The 20,748-nt window shown below is 41.9% G+C and overlaps 1 protein-coding gene across 6 annotated transcripts in view; it reads left to right on the top strand.

The window, feature by feature from the left end:
* The first annotated feature begins 2,933 nt into the window (after window positions 1-2,933).
* The window catches only part of DGKH (diacylglycerol kinase eta), a 277,531-nt gene continuing 259,716 nt past the window's right edge, over window positions 2,934-20,748 (top strand). For all 6 annotated transcript variants that reach the window (XR_012159131.1, XR_012159132.1, XM_073345657.1 and 3 more), the window contains exons 1-2: window positions 2,934-3,149; window positions 12,142-12,312. Coding sequence is in view for 4 of the 6 variants with exons in the window: in XM_073345657.1 (XP_073201758.1) it covers window positions 3,093-3,149; window positions 12,142-12,312 (228 nt within the window). In the remaining 2 variants the exon portion in view is untranslated. The remainder of the gene's footprint in view (window positions 3,150-12,141; window positions 12,313-20,748) is intronic.

Below are 20,748 nucleotides of genomic sequence, written 5' to 3'. Positions count from 1 at the left end.
GTCTTCTTCCTGGTTATAGAAGGCTCTACTTGGGGTAGGGTCTCTGTAAACTCTCAATACATTTTACAAAATGGGAAAACTAGAGATCAGATAGTAGTTTCCCAAAATGTTAGTACCAAAGGAAAGTTTTTAAACATTAAGATAGTCGTTTTTACAAAAACTATCTTTCAGAGTATCATTGTAAAGACAAATTCCCTTCCTGTTTCTTTTGAACTGCAACTATAGTTTAATAATCAGAAGAGGACTTACTATTTCTAGTGTTTTTTGAATAGGTGATATTGACATTATTTTTAAAAGTCTGATTTGATTGCTTCAGATTGAAAAGGGCATGTTCTGGCACGCTGGAATGAAAAGGAATACAGAAGGGATAGGTTAGTCAGTGGTTCCCAAACTAGGGTTCGTGAACCCCTGGGGATTCGTGAAATGTTACAGGGGGTTCTGGGGGGAAAAATTCCCTAATGGAAGACAGAGCTGTCCCTAGGGACCCCAGGCAGCATGGGGCCAGCAGCCCCTGGACTTCCAAGAGCTAAGCAGATCAAAGCAAGCATATCTATCCCACTGAGGAGATTTAAATGTCAAGACTCCTTATAAGAAATGGAAAGGGGGGGATAGTTTTTGCTGTTTTGAAAATTAAATAGACAGCTAGTATTGTTTTTAAAATTATTAGGAAGAACAAGTTTAAGCTTTGTTGTAACATGCGTTGTTTTTCTGGACTGCTCAAGACCTAAATGCTTGTGTAGGAGGAACTCTTTGAGTTGACTTCTTAAATATCTTCTTGCTGTTTCACATCTGATACTCCTTGATGAAACGTAGGAGCCTTGTTTTGTAACAGGCTTATTCAAAGTAATCCAAGCTACGAAAGTGAGATCTTGGAAGAGCATTGCCGTTTTCATAATGTAATAAAAATACTGTAATGATAAATAATAATAATAGTGTGTAATAAGCATGTCATAAAAACTAATTTTATATGTCCAAGATCACTGCTTTTATAATTTATACTCAGGTAAAGGAGAAAATCCCTGGAAATATTCATTTTTAGGAGGGGGTTCACGAGACTTGACATTTTATTGAAAGAGGTTCACAGATTGTTAAAGTTTGGGAACCACCGGGTTAGTGTAAGATCGTGTAAGTATTGTTTTTAGCTGTCGTCAACAATTCTTCGAGTTTCATTTGTTTAATCTGTCTTTCTGTACATGCAGCCTTTCGAATGTGCCAAGCCTTTCCATCTGTCTTGTAGACACTATTTGCCAATTCTACAGCAACTGGCAGAAACAAAAGAGTACACGTGTTGCAGCTCATAAAGAGGCACAACAACATCCACTTGAAGCAGTTTTAATACACTGGCTGTGGTTCAAGGGTGTTCCGGTAACTAGTAAACTGAGAAGTCTAAAGTATACACAGCGTGTATTAATAAAAGGCTTGATGGCATGGAGAGCAAAGAAATCCTACCAGGCGCCACAAGGAAGGTTGGCCCTAGGAAATGAAAAGCAAACAGTGGCGTGCCCCTGCACACTCACCCTCCATGGGACTCTTTTGAAATCAACCCAGGCACACTTTGTCCTGCAGGAGACCAGTGGAGATAGTCAGCGTGTGCCGAGAGCCACTAAAGATGGATCTTTGGCAGTGCACCCAGACCATCGGAGACGGAGGTTAGAGACCTGAAGATAAAGTCTCCCCCCCCTCAGGATCTTGACTGCATCCATCACCTGGAGTTCTTCACTGTGAAGCGAGAAATCCAGAGGTTCCCGATTTAGCAAAGACCCTGCGGTAAAGAACTTGAGTCAGGAGCTGCGTGATGTAAGCATTTGGAAGTTCTTGTCATGCTCTTTCCTCCAGTTACCTTTCTCGACAGGTAGCAACCAATCTGACTTGCTCCTGTTAAAGCAGGCCTGGCCGCCTGGGTGTGTACACACTGATCCTATTGCGGTTCTGACTCCGCTCCGGAAACATGCTCCATCGTTAGGTCAATCAGACAGCGCTCTGGAGGCGGGGAAGAAGGAGACCAACACGCTTCGGGGATTAAAAATTACAACATGATTCCGGAGCGCTCTAGTCTGTCTACACGGAGTGGGCGATCCTTTCAGCACCCTCGAGAAAGAAATAAGCGGGCAGGAGCAGGCGGCTGGACAGTACCCACCCTGAAGAATGGATACAGCCCATATACGATTTTTTTAAACCGGTTTATGTCAAATGCGGTTGCGTGTACTCCCTGGTGCATGTGATAATTTAGTGCCCTGCTGCGCGTGTGGCAGCCAGCGGGAGTGCGGGGCGGGAGACAGCAGATTAACCGGACCGTGTTACTGGGGGCTGAGCTGGATAATTGACACCTGCTGGGCGCAAAAGAGGAGGGCGGGGCGATACAAACCAAGCGCCAGGCGGCTTTGCAAGCTCTGGGGCACGGTCCGAAGCCCGGATCCTGCCGCTACTGAAGTCAGCAGCCGAACCCCTCTTGAGCAGGGAGATGGGGAGCAGGGGCCAGAGAGCAGGGGGTTAGGCTCCATGCCGGATGGCTGGAAATCCGGCGACGTATGTAGGTCACACCAGGCACCAGTTTAGCAGAGCCGAGGCGCAGTTGTCATTGTAGCCAGTTACCGGGAGTCGCTAACCCAGCTCCCTGGGCTGCCAGCGCCTTTCCCCGGGGGAGTGGGCGGGGGGCTCGGTGCCACAGCGAGCCGCTCCTGCTCCAGAGTCCTAGGGGGAGCAGGGGAAGCCGCTTGCTGCAGCTCCCTCTGGCTCGGATCCTGAGGCAGCAGCGACGGCAAAAGCTGCCGCTATTGGTTCAACACCATATATGGGATGACAGGCGGGTCATGTGGGCTGCGAGGCAGCTGCAGCCCCGGGTCCCTGGAGGGAGCGATCTGCGCGCCGAGTCTGTGGGAGAGAGGGGGAGAGAAACAGGTCGGGGGCGGAGGAGGCTGAGTGAAAAGAGACGGGTGAAGGAGGAGGGCGGGAGCGCGGTGCGCGGGGGAAGAGAGAACAGCAAAGCTGGTTAATTGCCACAACCTGCAGCGGGAGAAGCAGCAGCCGCCGGCGGTGCCCTGTCTTCCCCGCTCGCCCCAGCCTGGAGGGGGAGAGCCCTGCTGTGGGGGGTGATGGAGCAGCATGGGCACCCTTCCTATAGTACCCGCAGCCCTGCCTGGGAGGAACTGGTAGGTACATGCACGCTCGGCACTGCACAGGCATTTCCTATTCGCCTGCCTGCCGCTATTGTTTAGCCAAGGGTTTGTGTTGTCCTCGTTCCTCCTTATCAGTTTCCCCTTCACTTCTTCCTACTCACCAGAGCTCTTCTGCGGTCTCTCTCTCTCTCTCCCCGCTATTATTAGCGTCCCTAAACGTCTGTCTGGTTTGTTCTTGGTCTTGTCTTCCGTGCGAAGTGGAGTTATTTTGCTGTTCTAGTTTCATTGGTATTCCTGGGCTCAGCTCGGAAGGCTAGTGCACAACTTTACTGGAGGGGGAAGGAAATAAGATGATCCTCTTAGTATTAAACAGTCTTTTTTTTTTCAGGGAAGGTCCGAGGGGAGTAACATTAAATGGGAAATCAGTCTTCTGATATGGGGGGTTATGTCCCGAAAACAATCTGAAGCTCTCCACATATTTCAAAGGAAGATCATTCCTCTAATCGAAATAGTCCTGTTTATGTCGTTGGTTTAATTATTCTCTTAGCAAAACATTAGGAGGGATGGGGCCTTTCCTTGCTGACGGCAAATTTATTTGGGTAAACATGAAATGAGGATATGACACAAACTTGAAGAAAGCTGCTGAGGGGGGGGCATGTCAGTTTGTTTAGGCAAACCCTAGTCTCCCCTTTAAGTCAAAAGAAATCATGCCACCTATGTAGCCACTAGATTATATCAATTTTCCCTCTGAAATGTTACCAGATTCCGTTGCTGAGCCTTTCTGTATTGTGCAAATACACACACACACAGTGCAGTGAAGGATAAAAATAGCCTGTGGGTAAGTCACTTGTGGGATTTAATAGGATCTCAGGCTGTTTTCTCTCTGACATACTGACCTGATACTGTACCTGAAATGGATGAAATACAAGGTTATGTTGAATCTGATTATGAGTTTGTCTGAAGGGTTGTGTGATTTCTTTCCAAGCTGAAGTGTCAGTTCAGTGCTCTCCTCTCCCCTGCTTGCTGTCTCCACCGCTCAGGGTTTAGCTTCACCCCCACCTACACGTGCAAATTTCACTTTGTTTTATTGTCAGTTTTGTACAGATGGTCCAGGATAAGACTCTTTTGGCTGGTTGTTTCTGCATTTGCATTTTCAAGAGTGTAGTAGTCTTACACTGTATCTCTTTGAAGACACCCATAGTGAATTAAATTCAAATCCTAACAGTTAAGATCAATGTTCCCTCTAATTTTTGACAGACTCTGTGCACAAAAAAATTCTTCTTTGCAAATTTTTGACAGGCTGTGTGCACAAAAAATTTCTTCTGTGCAAATTTTTGTGCGCATGGTGTTTCACTGTGTGTAGGGTTTAGGATCTGTGTGCATGTGCACCCATGTACAGCTTAGAGGGAAAAGTGGTTAAGACTCGTCAACCTTACCTTTGTTCAGTTTCTCTATAGTTCTTTGCCCTTAACTCCTGGATGTTTTTGGTCTGTATTGTTTGAAAGTTCAGTGCCCCCACCCATTCCTACACAGAGTTCCCAAATCCTACTTGAGAAGCAGCTTTGATAGAGAAAACAGCTGCACTCATTTTTCAATAACATGTTGCTGACACCGAAACGATTAAATAAATGTGAAAGGAAGCCTTCCTAAGAGATTAGATACTGTGGGAGGAAAACGGCAAATCTGATTCCCATTTAATGTTACTTTATTAAACTGAAGTATTTACATTGAAGGCCACTGTCTAAAACTCAGCCGAAACTCAGAACACAAAGCAAATTCAGTCCTACAGGTTGGAAATCCTAGCATCATTTCTGGCTGAACGATTGAGGCACATTTCCTTCCTTCACACATGCAGTTGCTTTGACTAAACAAGAAACAAATCTGCTCTCAATCACCCCCTCATAGTGGACAAGATTTGTCCCGGTACCTCTAGTTAACATTTAATGTCTGCATTATCAGAGCAAAAAAATGAATGCAGTTTTAAAGTTACCTGCTTTAGTGATGCTCCTAGCAAAACTGTAACCTCTGTTAGAACAAAATGTATGTTTTTTTTGTTTGTTTGTTTTAGCCGGTTGCATCTTTACAGCAAGAGCCACATCACTATTATTTCAGTTGACTTTTTATTTAGGAAACAAAATAATTTCATAGAGGAAACTGCAGCAGGGAAAATTAGGAAGTGCACAGACCCTGAAAAACCATAGAGAGGGACAAACGTTATAGGGGAAGCTACTCCACTTATTGCAGTTTCCAGATCGGTGTATATTAATTACCCATTCAAGTTGTCCACAGTTACATGGACTGGCTATTCCTATAATAATTCTCTGTAAACTAACAAAAATGGGTGTGGAACGGAAAACACAAGTTCACCTGCTTCTATAATCTGGGCTATACATGTATAAAATTTCAAAGTTCCATGCAATTATTTTCTGTATTTAGGGCACACTTTTACAAGGGCAAAACTCCCACTGACTTCAGCCAGAGCTGGATCAGGCCCTTAGTAATTTCAAATATGTAGAAATAATATATAAGATTGTGAAGCCCAGTCCTCATACAGAGATTCAATAGTTTTGTCTGTGTTAGGCTTGAAGGATCAGCCAATTTGTGTGTGTATTAGAAATATATACAATGTGTGGTATACCTCGTTGGTAACACTTTTAAGAGTCTAGACTCAGTTATTGACTCTTAATGCTGGCCACCTATGGTGTGGATTTGCTCTTCTGTCTGATCATTCTCATGGGACATAAGAGCTGGTACTTTTCAAAATAATCCCTTTGTCTTGGCTAATATTGCCTTTTTCATGATATTCTATAGCTGTTCATCTAGAAATATACTGATAAGCTTTTGTAGCCTGTACTTATGGAGCAACCTCAGTCACCACTGAAATACAGCCACCACTATGATAAAATTTCTGTAGCCATTCTGCTCAACAACAGTATACAGATGTATTGTTATATTTTGCTTTGCCTTTTTTATTATTAAGGAGGTCATGTGAAGAATAACAGAATTCGGACAGGCAGTGCATAATCACCTGAAATTTATTTGCTCAGGATACCAAGTCCACTTAAACAATTGTACTTAGCACTTATATACAAACAGTAATCCTCACAATTAAAAATGGTTTAATATTTAATAATGAGATGAACAATGCTTTATTAATCTAATTGCATTATTTGACCAGCTCCTCTCAGAACAACCTGTGAGGTGCATGAATATTATCCCCACTTTACATATGGAAAACTGTGCCAGAAAGGTGCAGTAACTTGCCCAAAATCACGAGAATCAACATGAGAGCTGGAACTCTTTGCTCATGTTTCTGTGATCAAATCTTCTTTTTTCTCACAGTAAATTATAATATCTAATGCTGTTGTTGTAAATGGGTTTCAGTCATGCTGTTACTATTGACAATAGTAAAGTGGTACAGCTAAAATCTTTTTTTTTTTAAAGATGATTTGTCCAGCACTTTGGGGTTCTTTGAGTATGAAAGGGCAGAACTTCAGCTGGTAAAAACTGTCATAACAGCATTGACTTCAATGGGACTATGCTAGATTTCACCACTTGAGGATCTGCACTGAAGTATTCACCTTTTACTTTATTCTTTCCACCAGTCTTCATCTGCTTTAATTCTGATTAAAATGTTTACAACTATTTAAAATAGTATGAAATGTTAAACAGAAAGCAAGAATAAAAACATATCCAAATATTATATAATACCTGCTATGTAAGTACATATAAATGTCTCACCTATGTGACCATGAACCAAATTTAACTCGCAGCAAAGTGCCCCTTTATTGTTACCATTGTTCTACTGTAGTTAACAGTCAAATTCACTGTTGGCTATAACATGATGTATAAATCTCAACTTGGGAGAGAATTTCTTATACCAAATCTGACTTAAATCAGTGTGATTAAGTTATAAGATAAAGTATAATAACAAAGGTATAATTGTAGTAGTTTAGCAAGATGAGAGCCTGAACCTGCTGTCCTCAATGAGGAAAATATCATTGTCAGTTTTGCCTGTGTGAGGACTGTGGCCCTGATTATATCGATTAGCGCCTCTCTAAAGTAGAACCTGTAGAAACACTGACATTTTATAAATTGACTCTGTACAGGCACAATAGGTATTTTTACAATAAGAACTTTTTACATTTATATAAATGAACAGTTCAGGGTGATTTAGCACTTACACAACTTTCTTCACCTTCAAAGCACTCTACAAACATTAACTAATTGCAGAATATAGAGCATATTATCACACAAACTTCCATTACAAACTCTGAAGAAACCATATTATGAATGATCTGTAATTATGGGCCATATCCAGCCACTTGGACAGATCTAGACTGTTGCTACTAAGATAATCAAATATTAGCACAGAACACCCCCCAACAATGTAGCTCTTTTCCCCAGCATTCCAATTTTGTAAAGCTGAAATCTGCATTAGGAGATAAAAATCATTCTTTTGGGGATGGCCATGGCCCTGTTCACAACTGAAGGCCTGTGGCTACTAGGGAAGAGTCTTGCATTGGCTCTGAAGAGTGAAGGATGGCAGTGGGGACAGCCCTGAGGAGGAATTATGAGATCCATATTTAAACATATCTGGCAATTCCTACACAGTACAAGGAGCATCTAGGACTATTGCTCAAGCTCACAGGGTGATGTAGCAGCCACTGGGGAGCTACACTGTATTCCTGCATACTGGCTGTTTTCCTAGTCCTCCTGCACTTCATCCAATTACTTGGGGTTTCATAAATTCATAGCATTTTAAGGCCAGGAGGGACCATTAGATCATCTAATTGGATCTCCTGTTTTCACAGGCCATTACATTTCATCAGGTTACCGAGCATTGAGCCCAATAACTTGTGTTTGGCTAAAGCATAATTTCCAGAAAGGCATCCAGTCTTGATTTCAAGACATTAAGATGGAGAATCCACTACTTCCCTTGGTAGCCAGTGGTTAATCACCCTCACTGTTAAAAATGTGTGCCTTATTTCTAATTTGAATTTGTCTGGCTTCATCTTCCTGCCATTGGCTCTTATTATGTCTTTCTCTAATGGGTTAAAAACCTCTGGGGTATTTTCTCCCCATGAAGGTACTTAGACACTGTAATCAATGCTCTAATAAATTTGTTAGTCTCTAAGGTGCCACAAGTACTCCTGTTCTTTTTGTAATCAAATAATCTCTCAATCTTCTTTTTGATACGCTCAACAGATTGAGCTCCTTAAATCTCTCCCTAAAAGGCATTTTCACCAACCCCACATCCTTTTTTCTGTCCCTTTCTCATTTTTTCAACATCCTTTAAAATGTGGACACCAGAACTGGATGTAGTATTCCTGTATCAGTCTCACCAATCACATATATAGAGCTAACACCTTCCTGCTCCACCTCACTATTCCCCTGTTTATACATGTTCATGAATGTACATGCTACATGATCTAATATTTTATCAAATTACTCACTGACTCTCCAAAAAGTAAAACTGGTTTGAAAAATAAAATTAGATGAGTATTCTGATCTGGAAAATACTGATACTATTCATTTAAAAATGTAAAAATTCCAATGTGAGGTCTTGAACCTGGAAACATTTACACACATGGTTAACTTTAAGCACCTAAGTATTTGCAGGATCAGGGTCTACATTACATGCAACTATTAATGCTGCTTTAGAGAGAAAAAAAATCTAGGGCCTGCTCTTCCAAACACTTATGCAGGTGAGTAACTATACTCAATTGTGTAATCCCATTGAGTTATAACATACAACCTCAGAATTCTACACTTAGTTAATATGCAACCTGGTAACATGCTTGGTGTCTTAATGTGCCTTTTTTCCTGTCATGTCCTGGCTCTTTGTAGACACTGATCTTGCAGTGGTGCAACACATGGGAACAGAAGTCCATTTGTAAACTCTTTGTAGCAAGAAATGTCATTTATTTTTGGTTCTGTACAGCACTCAGCACAATGGGGCCCCAAATCTGTAATACAAAGAAATAATAATATTCATATACACAACTATTTGCAGGATCAGGCTCCATACTAGCAAATATGGGACCAAAGCCTGTCCACCTTACTCACATGTGTTGTGTTGTCCCAATAACTTCAGTGTAGTGCTCACCAGTGTGAGATATTCCATTGACTTAAATTCAACAATTCACAGTGGTAAGCACTAATGTAGTAGCAAGTGTTTATAAGATCAGGATATAGCTGCATGTGAGGTCACATTAGTATCTGAATATTAACCAAACATACACATTCCTAAAGTATACTCAAGTATTTGTAAATGAGTCAGGATCTGTTGCAGTTTGTCATCTCATTATCATAGGCTTATAGAAAAGGAGACTCATATAAGTTCCCCTTTGGAGAAGAATTAAACATGGGCATATTCATTCATTAGCTTCTTTTGTTACCCACAATCAAAGGCAATTAAGCTAGGATGAAAAGTGCTGTATTACAGGCAGTTATCATATCTGTGGTGTGGTACTTATGGCAGGATTTGGCCCCTAAAGATAACTGTTCCAACGAATGACACAGAAAATAATGGGCAAATTCCTTTAGAATATTTCCAGTAGAGTAAGGCACTATTTAACATGAGCAAGGGTGGCAGAATCTGACTTTAAGCGTCTGACATAACATGAAATCAAGGCCCCGATCCTGCAAAGATTTATGCAGTCCTTAATTTCCCATACTGTGAAATCAGTGGGACTCCTCACAGTATGTAAAATTAAGGACATGAATAAGTGTCTGTAGGAGCGGGACCTAAACTATGGTTTCCATTTTGTTCCTGTAACATATCAGGGATTTCAGCTTCCTTTCTAAATGAATGGAATTGTGGATGGAATATGCAGTTCTTTGCCTTATGTTAAATACACACACACACAGACAAACATTTGTGTTTTTCTTAAATGTTTCTGGGATAAAATACTTATCCATAAACACTGATTATAAACCAACAGACCACAAGAATGATTTTTTTTTAAAAAAGATTCTCCCAGCTGAAACACTTTTGCAGTGTGTCACGAAAGTTTGAGCTGCAGAACATGAGACTAAAAAAGTGACAATAAGCAAAAGATGCAAATGGAGAAAACAACAAATATGGTCATTAGGGACATGCACAGACAATAGGAGAAAGTAACTGTAAACCTGTCCTTGCAGATGTGTAATATTTCAGACATGTGGGAGAAAACCAAAAGATACTAGTGGTGTCCTGTTATTTATTGTTTGTATTGTGGCAGCAGTTAGAAGCCCTAATCGTGGGCCAGGACCTCATGGTGCTAGGAACTGAACAAAGAACAAAAAGTTTCTTCCCCAAACAGCTTACAAGCTAAGGTTCAAACTTTAAACTGACCCAACACAACAAAGGTCTTTCTCATCTAGAGCAAAGTACTATCTTATTTGTAAAGGCTTTCTACATACATGTAACCCAATCCCAAGCAATGTTTTATACCTCAAAAAGGGAGAAAAAACAAAAAAACCTCCATAAAGTCCACTAGTGACTTTGCTATTGCTAATTGATATTACATTGAAGGGGCTCAGATTCTACAGAGACAGGTGATAGTATAAATCCTTGGGACAGGTCTACGTTACACTATAAAATTATATCAACATGACTATGTTGGTGGGAGTGTGATTTAAAAAACCTATATATTTATATAATTATAAACCCTACTGTGTATGGTGTTATACCAGTATAAAGGTGCTTTATGCTGGGATACATTATTATGCTTCCTGAACCACAAGAAGTTATACCTGTACAAAGCACTTTTATTGTGATACACACTAGAGGAAGTCTGCAGCTTTAAAGAAGCAAAACTTTGTAATGTAGATAAGCCCTCAGATAGAGTGTTTCTTATTGCTAGGCATGCTGGTCGCAGTACCACTGGGGTTGTTAACTTTGTCTTCACTACAATAAAGGTGTATTGTTGTTTTTTAAATCTAGAGACAACTCTCTTAATGTAAAATCCTAGTGGAGACAAGGGCCACGGCATTTTTCACCTCAGTGTAGCTAGTTGGAGTTAACACTACACCTCCCACGTGGGGTCTACCTCTACTAGCTACATGGAGAACTCTCTAAGATTTTTACATCCAGATTGAAAAGTTTGGTGGTGCAATGAAGACACAGCCATTGACTTCTAGGGGAACTGACTAGACTTCTTACCAGCAGTGGTGCTGGAACTGGGGGTGCAGCAAGCTTGAAGTAGTAATAACAAACACCACGTGCATGGTTTCCACCTCCGGCACCCCTGCTTGGCAGCGGCTCAGCATCCCCACACAGCGGTCAGAGTGCGGCGGCGAGAGTCAAGTCAGCAGCGGAGACTCCAGCAGCAAACCACAAAGCCCCTGCGCTTGCCGTGGTGGGACCGGCCCGCGTTTGGGGGGCGGGGGGGCATGCACTCGTCCTGCACGCCCCCAGCCTGGAGCGCCCGGCGGCCAGGCACGCCGTGGCTCCTACGGCTGCCCCCCCCTTGGGCCATAGGTCCCTTTGTACAGCCAAGCAGCGCGGAAAGTTGCACAGAGGGCGGCTGGGCAGCGAGCAGGGGAGGGGAACACGCAGCCCCCCGCAGCGGCTCAGGCGCCGGCCAGACTGAGGCGCGGGGCCCCGGGGGGACCGATGCCCCCCCCCCCCCCCAGCTCCGACCTGCGGCAGCGTCGTGGGCTGGATCCTGAGCGCCCCGGGGGCGCTATCCAGCCTGTTGCGCTGAGGCCCGGGGCTGTGCGGCGGCGCAGGAGGAGCCGGCTCAGTGGGGAGCGTGTCCCCCCGCCGCTTTCCCGGGGCGCAGCGGCCGCCCCACCCCCCTCAGGCGGGAGCCGGTAGCGCGGCCCTGCCGCGGTCGCGGAGCGCTGGGGGGAGGGCGGCGGAAGATGGCGGCCGAGCGGGCCGCTCCTCCAGCGCTGGCTGCGGGCTCCTCCTCGGCTTGTCCCCGCCGCCGCCTCCTCCTCCTCCTCCGCCCGCCTCCTGCGCCGCCTCCTGCCCGGGGAGGGGAGCGGCAGCGGCAGCCCGGGCTGAGCCGAACTCGTGTGTTTCTCTCGGCAGGAGTCCGAGAAGATGGCCGGGGCCGAGGCGAGGATGAGCGGGGCCGGGATCCAGCAGCAGCCCCAGCCCCCGGCGGCGGCGGGAGACGAGTCCTCGGACAGCGAAGGGGAGCACGAGGGCCCCCAGAAACTCATCCGGAAAGTGTCCACCTCGGGCCAGATCCGCAGCAAGGTAAGAGCCGCGCCGGGCGGGATGGTCCCCGGCACACCCGGGGAGCTTCTGCCTGCTGGAGCCCGAGAGGCTGCCGCGTCCCTCCCCAGCCCCTGGGGTCTCCTCCTGCCTCCCCCGAGCTGGGGCGCCCGCCTCTGTCCCCGCCTGCAGGGGGGGCTGAGCGACCGGGCTCGGTGCGAGCCGCTTGCAAAGCTCGCAGCCCGCCTGCTGCGTCCCGGGCAGAGAGGGGCAGCATCCGTCCCGCCAGCCCAGCGCCTCTTCCTTGGCCGAAGCCCAGCCCTGGAGCTTTCTCCATTCACTCTCCATTGCATGCCCCTCGGGCTCCCAGCTGGGCGGCCTCAGCGCTGGGAGAACGCCAGGCGGGGCTGGGTCCAGTGTGTGCCCCAGCTCGTGGGGAGCTCTCTAGCCCCAGTGACCAGCTCCTTACCTACGGCCAAGTACAGGCACAAGTTTTTGAAGCCCCCAAGGGCACGTACGATTCCTCTTTGAAAGCAGGAGAGCTGCGAAGGAAACATGATTTCCGTTTGAAACCCACGCTGGAAATATGGAAGGAAACGTCTATCCATTCCTCCGGTTAGGCGTGAATACGTAAAAATAGTTGCCAAAAGTTCATGTTAATGCCTAAAGGAAAGTTTTCTGGCTGGCTCGGGGCTTTGAAGTCACCCAGGTGGGAATTGCTTACATTACTTTAAAAAGAAAAGGAGTACTTGTGGCACCTTAGAGACTCTAAGGTGCCACAAGTACTCCTTTTCTTTTTGCGGATACAGACTAACGCGGCTGCTAGTCTGAAACCTTACATTACTTTCTCATTCTTATCGACTTCACACCTTTCCTGTAAAACTAATGCAGATAAGATTGCTCTTGAGGCTCTAAATAACCAGTGCTAAATACTTAAGAGGCTCTCAAAACACTTTACAAACTATGCCCTGATCCTGCAACTGGATCAGTACAGAGAAACTCTGCCTGCCCAATGCCCCATTGAAGTTAATGTTTCTATGGATGTAGTGAAGTCAGTAAAGACATTGTACTACTCAGCAATTATAAAATCAGTTTTTAGGGGCAAAACGACTCTGCATGCCCACATTGTCTATTCAACAGGTAGTTTGAGGATCAGTGGCAGAATATGGATTTCACTTAAGTAAAAGATTAAGTGCAGCCACCTCCAGGTGAAAAGCATTAACTGTTTAACAGCATAGAGTAACACTATACAACAGTTTAGGGTAGGAAGAAATCTTACTCAGAAATCCCCTGCTAAGAAGATAGGGTGACATTCTAGTGCTACTCAAAGCGGTGGTTTGTGGACTTGTGACGGTCCACGAGCCATCGGCTGCCGGTCTGCGCGCACATTGGGGGAAAAAAATTGCTAGTCCCCCACATCAGATAGCTTGAGAAGCACTGTGACATTCCCTTTTGGTTACTAAAAGTCAGTTTTACTATTACATATCTGTACTTTCCCCATTGGGGGAAATGTCTTGTAGCAAAGCATTACTTAAAATTTGTTTTTGACAAATATTGCATATTCTTTAAACTTAAAACCATATTAAAAAAATTCAGTCTTGACATCTCTTGTATGTGACTATCTTCAAAATATTTAAAAAGTAACAATGTGTGACACTTCTTTTTAATATAGCAATGTTAGGTGTGTTTGTTAATTTTCAAGCATCTCTGAAAAGGTTTATAATCACACAAAGAGATGTTATGGAGTATATGAATGTGATAGAATCAGTTCTATGAGAAATAAGATTCCACAAGTCTCCTGTTGTCTTGTATGCTAAAAAGACACCCAATGAATTGACGCTTTTACTTAACTTAGTTTTCATCTTTTGTTCCTTTTTTTTTGTTTTGTTTTTGTGTGTGTGAATCAGAGTTGTATAGGAAGAACTAACTACAGATTTAACTGTTGTGCAGTGTGCGTTCAGGAAATCTAGATTCTTGCTTTATCAGTTACAACTCACAGTATGCAAACCAGAATATAAATAACTCTCTTCACCTAGTTAAAAGTGATATACCTTTGTTAAAGAAAAGAGATGTAATAAATACTTCACTAGCACTTTATCTTATAACTCATGATGCATTATTTAAAAGTAGCTATATTTAGACAGACAACTCCCATTTAGTTTAAGGGTGTTGTATGTTTGCTATTGTAGTGGTTGGTGGTGATCAGTGGTTATGTGAAACCACTGGAGCAAAGAACACCAAGGAACTGCTCTTTGACGCAGCTAGTCCCTTTCATTGAAATTAGATTTGTTAAGATTCACTTACTCAGTGAGTGTGTTTGTAGGCCAAGGTTTTACTTAAATGGATTGGGTTCCTCTGACAGCTAAGAATAGACTTTTGAAAGAGACCCAAAGAGGTATACTACATTTATTGCTCAAGTTTGTGGGGCAGTATAGTTTTACACTGCTATTTTTCTCAAGTGGTTGTTTACATACTTTCTTGAAACATTTCTGCCGCTTGTATTGATTCTTTAGCTTAGAATGCAGAAGCCTCTGCTGGTAATTGTTTTTGTTTTAGTTTAGGATGACTTTATTTTTAGATGTTTTGGTACAGTTGATCACTGGTGAAAACTCCATCTGCAAAGAACCACCATATGGTAATCATTCAGTAGTGGATTTTTTTAATGTTGTGTATATCATAGCATTAATCAAATATGTTTATCTTAATAGGATTGCCTGTCTTGCTCCTTTCATAAATATATATTTTGTCATTTCTATAACTGGCAGTGCTCAAAGTTAACTGCTAAACTTCAGCTCTTCTCCTGAATTAAATACAAAAAGCTTGTTTGCTTGACTAAAAAAGAATAATGAAATGGGAAATGACGAGAGAGAGAACTGCCTTTGAAGACCACATTAGACTGATCAGTTATGCATTGCTCCTCAACTAAGACTTCTGCTTCAGCATTATTTACTGAAGGTCCAGTTTTGCCCCACTTACTTAGGTGGAGTAGCAGTTGTCTCCACAAGTTTCAGTGGTATTATTTTTGCCGTACGTTACTACTCAACATGTGTAAGAGTGACAGGATCAGATCTTTAAGTAACTTAGCTGTTTTATTTGGATGTGAATTTAGTAACGTGATATTACGCGTGGGTTCAGCTCAGATGGCTAAGTTTCAAGCTTAACAACAAAAACTACCTGTCCACACTCTAAGGGCATGTCCGTGGTACAAATACGACCATTGTCCATATCAAAATTCTGTCAGTGAATCTTAATTATCCTCTGTACCCTCCAGAAGGCTGGAAGGCAAACAAATTTGGGCTCTGACAAACTGAGGTGGAGGGAGCAAGTTGTGAAGGTGAAGACTGAAAATATCCTTCGAAAAAGCATCTTCTTTTAAACCTGAGAGCTGTTTGCTTAAGCACCTTGCTGTTTTCCACTGCCAGGGTAACATGCAAAGAGATAGAAAGTCTATAAGGTATCCAGAACCCAAATCATTTAGTGCTCTTATAAGTTAAAATCAGAATCTTTAAACCTTACCCTGGAAGCTGCTGCTTACTATGGTGCACAGGTGTAATATAGTCTCTGCAGAAAATGCCACTAAATAAACAGTTTGCCACATTCTGTATCATCTGAAGTTTGAGAGGTCTTTAGCTGCAGTCCCAAATAGAGGGCACTGCAATAAATTCATAAGTAACTTGAGTTCCCCCACTTTTTTCCCCTCATTGTGAATGAGGAAGTACACATTTAATATTTAAAATGTTGCTCACTGGGATAACCTTATAAAATAAACATCTCCTTTTCATGAGGGCTGTTGAGAAACAGCATTCATACAGTTTTATAGCTACATGCTCAGTGCTATACCAACAATATTATATGCAAGACAATTAACCTAAAATAGCAGAAAACACTCTGCAGTCCAAAGGCCAAACTCTGTCCTTATTTACACTAAAATGTGGCTTATTATTTCAGTTCCTTTCAAGATGATAGTTCAAAAGTTTCTTCAAAGTAGACAGTACCTACTTAAACAGAACAGGTAGCTTATTCCAGCTGTTTGGGGCAGCAGTTCCAAAAGTCTGCCTATCATATTCAGTTTGGTTCTAGTCACTTTAAAATGCAACTGGGTTTAGTGAAGAGCAAACTACAATCTAAGAAAACTGCCTTGTTTCAGTTCTTAGGAATTGAAGCCTATCTGGGAAAAGAGGTTTCAATTTAGAGCTGGTACATTTTTAAAAAGTTTGCTTGTCTCAGGGAAATGGTCCCTGAAACACTATGAAGCAGATTAGATAGATGAGTGTAGTTACAAGTTCTGCTCCTCATTGACCAAGTGGGTATCTTCCGTAGCTGACCTTGCTCCTCAGATGTGTGGTTGTTTTTCCAACCTCTGGTTTATTGTGGGATGAGGCAGATGTACTCTAGTCAAAATGCAGGAAACTACAAAATTAAAAATTTAGGGGGGTAAATAAACTTACCTTGTCCTGTGGACTGTCTCTTCCCTTTCCCTCTACACCAAATATTTCTGCTACTGCTTTTACACAAGTACTGTTGTACTTACACAAGTAGATGTTCTGAAATTGGGATGTGTTAAGTCAGCAGAGAAGATACTGCATTGTTATTTAGTTTAACAATAAAAGTTATCATTGGAATTATAATACTTTTTCTAAGCTCTTCATTTGCTTTTGAAATGTCAGCAATTATTATAGGGCTACTGATATACTGGCATTAGAAAAGATATATTGACATTAGAAAAGGTTCAGAAAAGGGCAACTAAAATGATTAGGGGTTTGGAACGGGTCCCATATGAGGAGAGATGAAAGAGGCTAGGACTTTTCAGCTTGGAAAAGAGGAGACGAGGGGGGATATGATAGAGGTATATAAAATCATGAGTGGTGTGGAGAAAGTGAATAAGGAAAAGTTATTTACTTGTTCCCATATCAGAACTAGGGGCCATGTCAAGGTTTCTTCCCCACTCTGAACTCTAGGGTACAGATGTGGGGACCTGCATGAAAGACCCCCTAAGCTTATTCTTACCAGCTTAGGTTAAAACTTTCTCAAGGTACAAACTTTTACCTTTTGTCCTGGACCTTATGCTGCCACCACCAAAGTGTCTAACAAAAATAACAGGGGAAGTGCCCACTTGGAAACGTCTCCCCCTCAAATCCCCCCCAAGCAGTACATCCCCTTTCCTGGGGAAGGCTTGATAAAAATCCTCACCAATTTGCATTGGTGAACACAGACCCAAACCCTTGGATCTTAAGAACAATGAAAAAGCAATCAGGTTCTTAAAAGAAGAATTTTAATTAAAGAAAAAGTAAAAGAAAAACCTCTATAAAATCAGGAAGGGAAATACCTTACAGAGTAGTCAGATTCAAACATAGAGAATCCCTCTAGGCAAAACCTTAAGTTACAAAAAGACACAAAAGCAGGAATATACATCCCATTCAGCACAACTTATTTTATCAGCCATTTAAACAAAACAGAATCTAACGTATATCTAACTAGATTGCTTACTAACTCTTTACAGGAGTTCTGACCTGCGTTCCTGCTCTGGTCCCAGCGAAAGCATCATACAGACAGAGAGAGAGGACCCTTCTCCCCTCTCCCTCACTTTGAACGTATCTTGTCTCCTCATTGGTCATTTTGGTCAGGTGTCAGCGAGGTCATCTTAGCTTCTTAACCCTTTACAGCTGAAAAGGTTTATCCTCTGGCCAGGAGGGATTTAAAGGTGGTTAGCCTTCCCTTTATATTTGTGACAGGCCACCAAATGAAATTAATGGGCAGCAGGTTTAAAACAAATAAAAGGAAGTTCTTCTTCACACAGTGCACAGTCAACCTGTGGAACTCCTTGCCTGAGGAGGTTGTGAAGGCTAGGACTATAACAGGGTTTAAAAGAGAACTGGATAAATTCATGGAGGTTAAGTCCATTTATGGCTATTAGCCTGGATGGGTAAGGAATGGTTTCCCTAGCCTCTGTTTGTCAGAGAGTGGAGATGGATGGCAGGAGAGAGATCACTTTCACCCTCCGGCTATAAAAATAAAATAATTAAATTGACACTATATTTTTATTGTCTTCAGTATGTAACACCAACCGTTTATGAAACAGAACTTTCAGAAATGTTTTAAATTCTACCACATGCTTCATAGTGCTAAGTCTCTTTAGTCAGTTGCTGTTTGCTTCTGGTATAGGTTTCTCTCTAGTAAGTGGCTGATGACAGTATTAATACTAGATTTCAGTGAATATTATTTTCTCTTCTGTAATCTGTTTTGTCTAGGGTTTATTTGGCAGTATCAGAGTTGGATACCATCTGACCAGTTGTAAGCCCAGTGGTAATTTGAGAAAACAATATTATTTTCTGTACAAAAATCTGTCATGAGACTGTTAAGGTGGCAAATCGAACTTTAACTTAGTTCTCTTTGCGTATGTGTTATGGTTGTCCGTTTGACCATATACTAATTCTCAAATTCAAAGTAACTGACAATTTATTTTTCAATAATAGAAACGCATGTAGCATCTTTAAATTATATCATCATGCATATTCACAAGGGGCAGATTTAAAGTCAGAACATGTGCAGTAGTCCTCCTTAATTTCTTTGGCCTGACACTGTCTGCAGACTCTACAGGGAATGAGCCTGGGAAGTGCTTGCCTCAGCCCATGTGTACCTGCACTGTTGTTTCCAATACACAACTAAGTTAGTTATGCAGACATGCACAGCCCAACTGTCCTTAGCTGAATGTTTCTGAAACTTATTGAGAATGAAATTTTTTTTTCAATTCAATTTAACCGTTTTGAATTCAAGCAGATCTTGTCATTGGGGGCTGTTCTGTAAATTCAAAATCAGCTTTTCACTTTAGGACGTTTCAGTTGTAGTCTTGTTCACAAAAGGGTAGAATAATTATTTTCATAATTGGAATACTGCACTCTTTCTCCACCCTGCTCATAATTCTATTACTGAACCACATTACACAATTTTCCAGAAAAAAATCACTCTTGGAAAATTTTAGCCCAAAACATGACAGTTTCAGAAAGTTACGAGCTATTGAACATGAAGTGTAGGGGAGAGTGCAGTTAGAATGGAAAAGTTATTCTATTTTAAGAATAGTGGTAATTGCCACTTCAATCTGTAATATACGTTTGTATAGCTGAAATTAAATCTGTTGTAATTTTTTTTGTAATATATACATTGGCAAAAAATTGGCATAAAAATTATGCTGCTTCTCGCTGTCTATCAGAAGTGGGGGAGGAAGTGAGATGCTTATAAAAATCTGTGGTAGATAGCAGCAAGTAGTTCTTGAAAGAGACTAATTGCTTTTGGTGTTTTTTTTTTTTTTTTGAGGAGTATATTTTCTTGAAAGGGTTGATACTATTTTGGTTAGAAAAATAACAGAAATAGAACTGTTTCCTGCTGGCTGGTGAGCTACAGATGTGAAGAAAGGCAAGATAATCAGACATTTATCTAGATTAGTGTGAGAAATTTTCTTTTTATTGCTTTCTGTATCAATTTTTTTTAAAAGGGGTTGGGGAACAAAGGTCAAGAGAATCTTTACCCAGTTTTATGCACGTTGGAAAACTTCCACAGAACTCCTCAGACGTGTTTGTGTAACCTGTCTATACCTGAAAGTCTTTTCCGCAAATCTTTCAAGACTTTATAACAACAATAAATATTAAGGATAATCTATTATTTATATGTTGGTAGTTTCCAAGAGGAAGACCGCATTTGCTGAAAGATAATTGGTAAATATATCCTCAAGGCAATACTGTAGCTTTCTTTTTGTTTTTTTGGACCTACTTTGTATATTTGGGTGCTGCCTTTTAAATATTGAGTGACTCACATTATTATAGTTCAGTATTCCTGAGTGCTGGTTTAAGGAACACTTTACATGCTTTAAACAGCTTTCCAGGTCAAGTTATTTATATCAGGATTATTCCAATTAGTCGAATGCAATTTTGTGGTAATATATATATGGAGGAGGAAAATGGACAAGGTCTAACAAATTATTAGCCTTGCAATGTGCTTTCTTTTTAACTGTGGAATGAACATTTAAATGTTAAGGCTTATGTTTGACTAGCAAAGATTGTTTAAGGCTTCTTTGAAAACTGACATTTGAAATTAATGTCCTCTAAGTTTTTCTGGGTTTTAGCAAATTCTGTTTGTTCAGATGGGTGTGACTAGGAAGTGTTTGCACTCCATGTAAGAATAATTGATGCTGTTTTATTAATTATAATTAAAATAAATAATACCTAATGGCCACACAATAATACCTCATGACCAGACTGCTTCTCACCTTTCCCCTCTGCTTACCGAATGCCCTTCTGGATAAAGAGTCAGACTGAACAACATCTTGCAGTATGACCTAAAGATCAGCAAACTCTGGCTTTGATGGAGTGCAAGAAGGAATGTATTCCTGAAGAAAGAGCCCCCTCTAACAAAAATACCTTATCCCATCAAATTCACGTGTCCAACTCTAGCCACAGATGGCAAGAGTATTCTGTAACTGCCACA

The sequence above is a fragment of the Lepidochelys kempii genome, chromosome 1 (genome assembly GCF_965140265.1).
Source record: "Lepidochelys kempii isolate rLepKem1 chromosome 1, rLepKem1.hap2, whole genome shotgun sequence".
Lineage (NCBI taxonomy): Eukaryota > Metazoa > Chordata > Testudines > Cheloniidae > Lepidochelys > Lepidochelys kempii.
The sequence above is the reverse complement of the archived record's forward strand: the minus strand, read 5'-3'. Positions and strand labels throughout refer to the sequence as shown.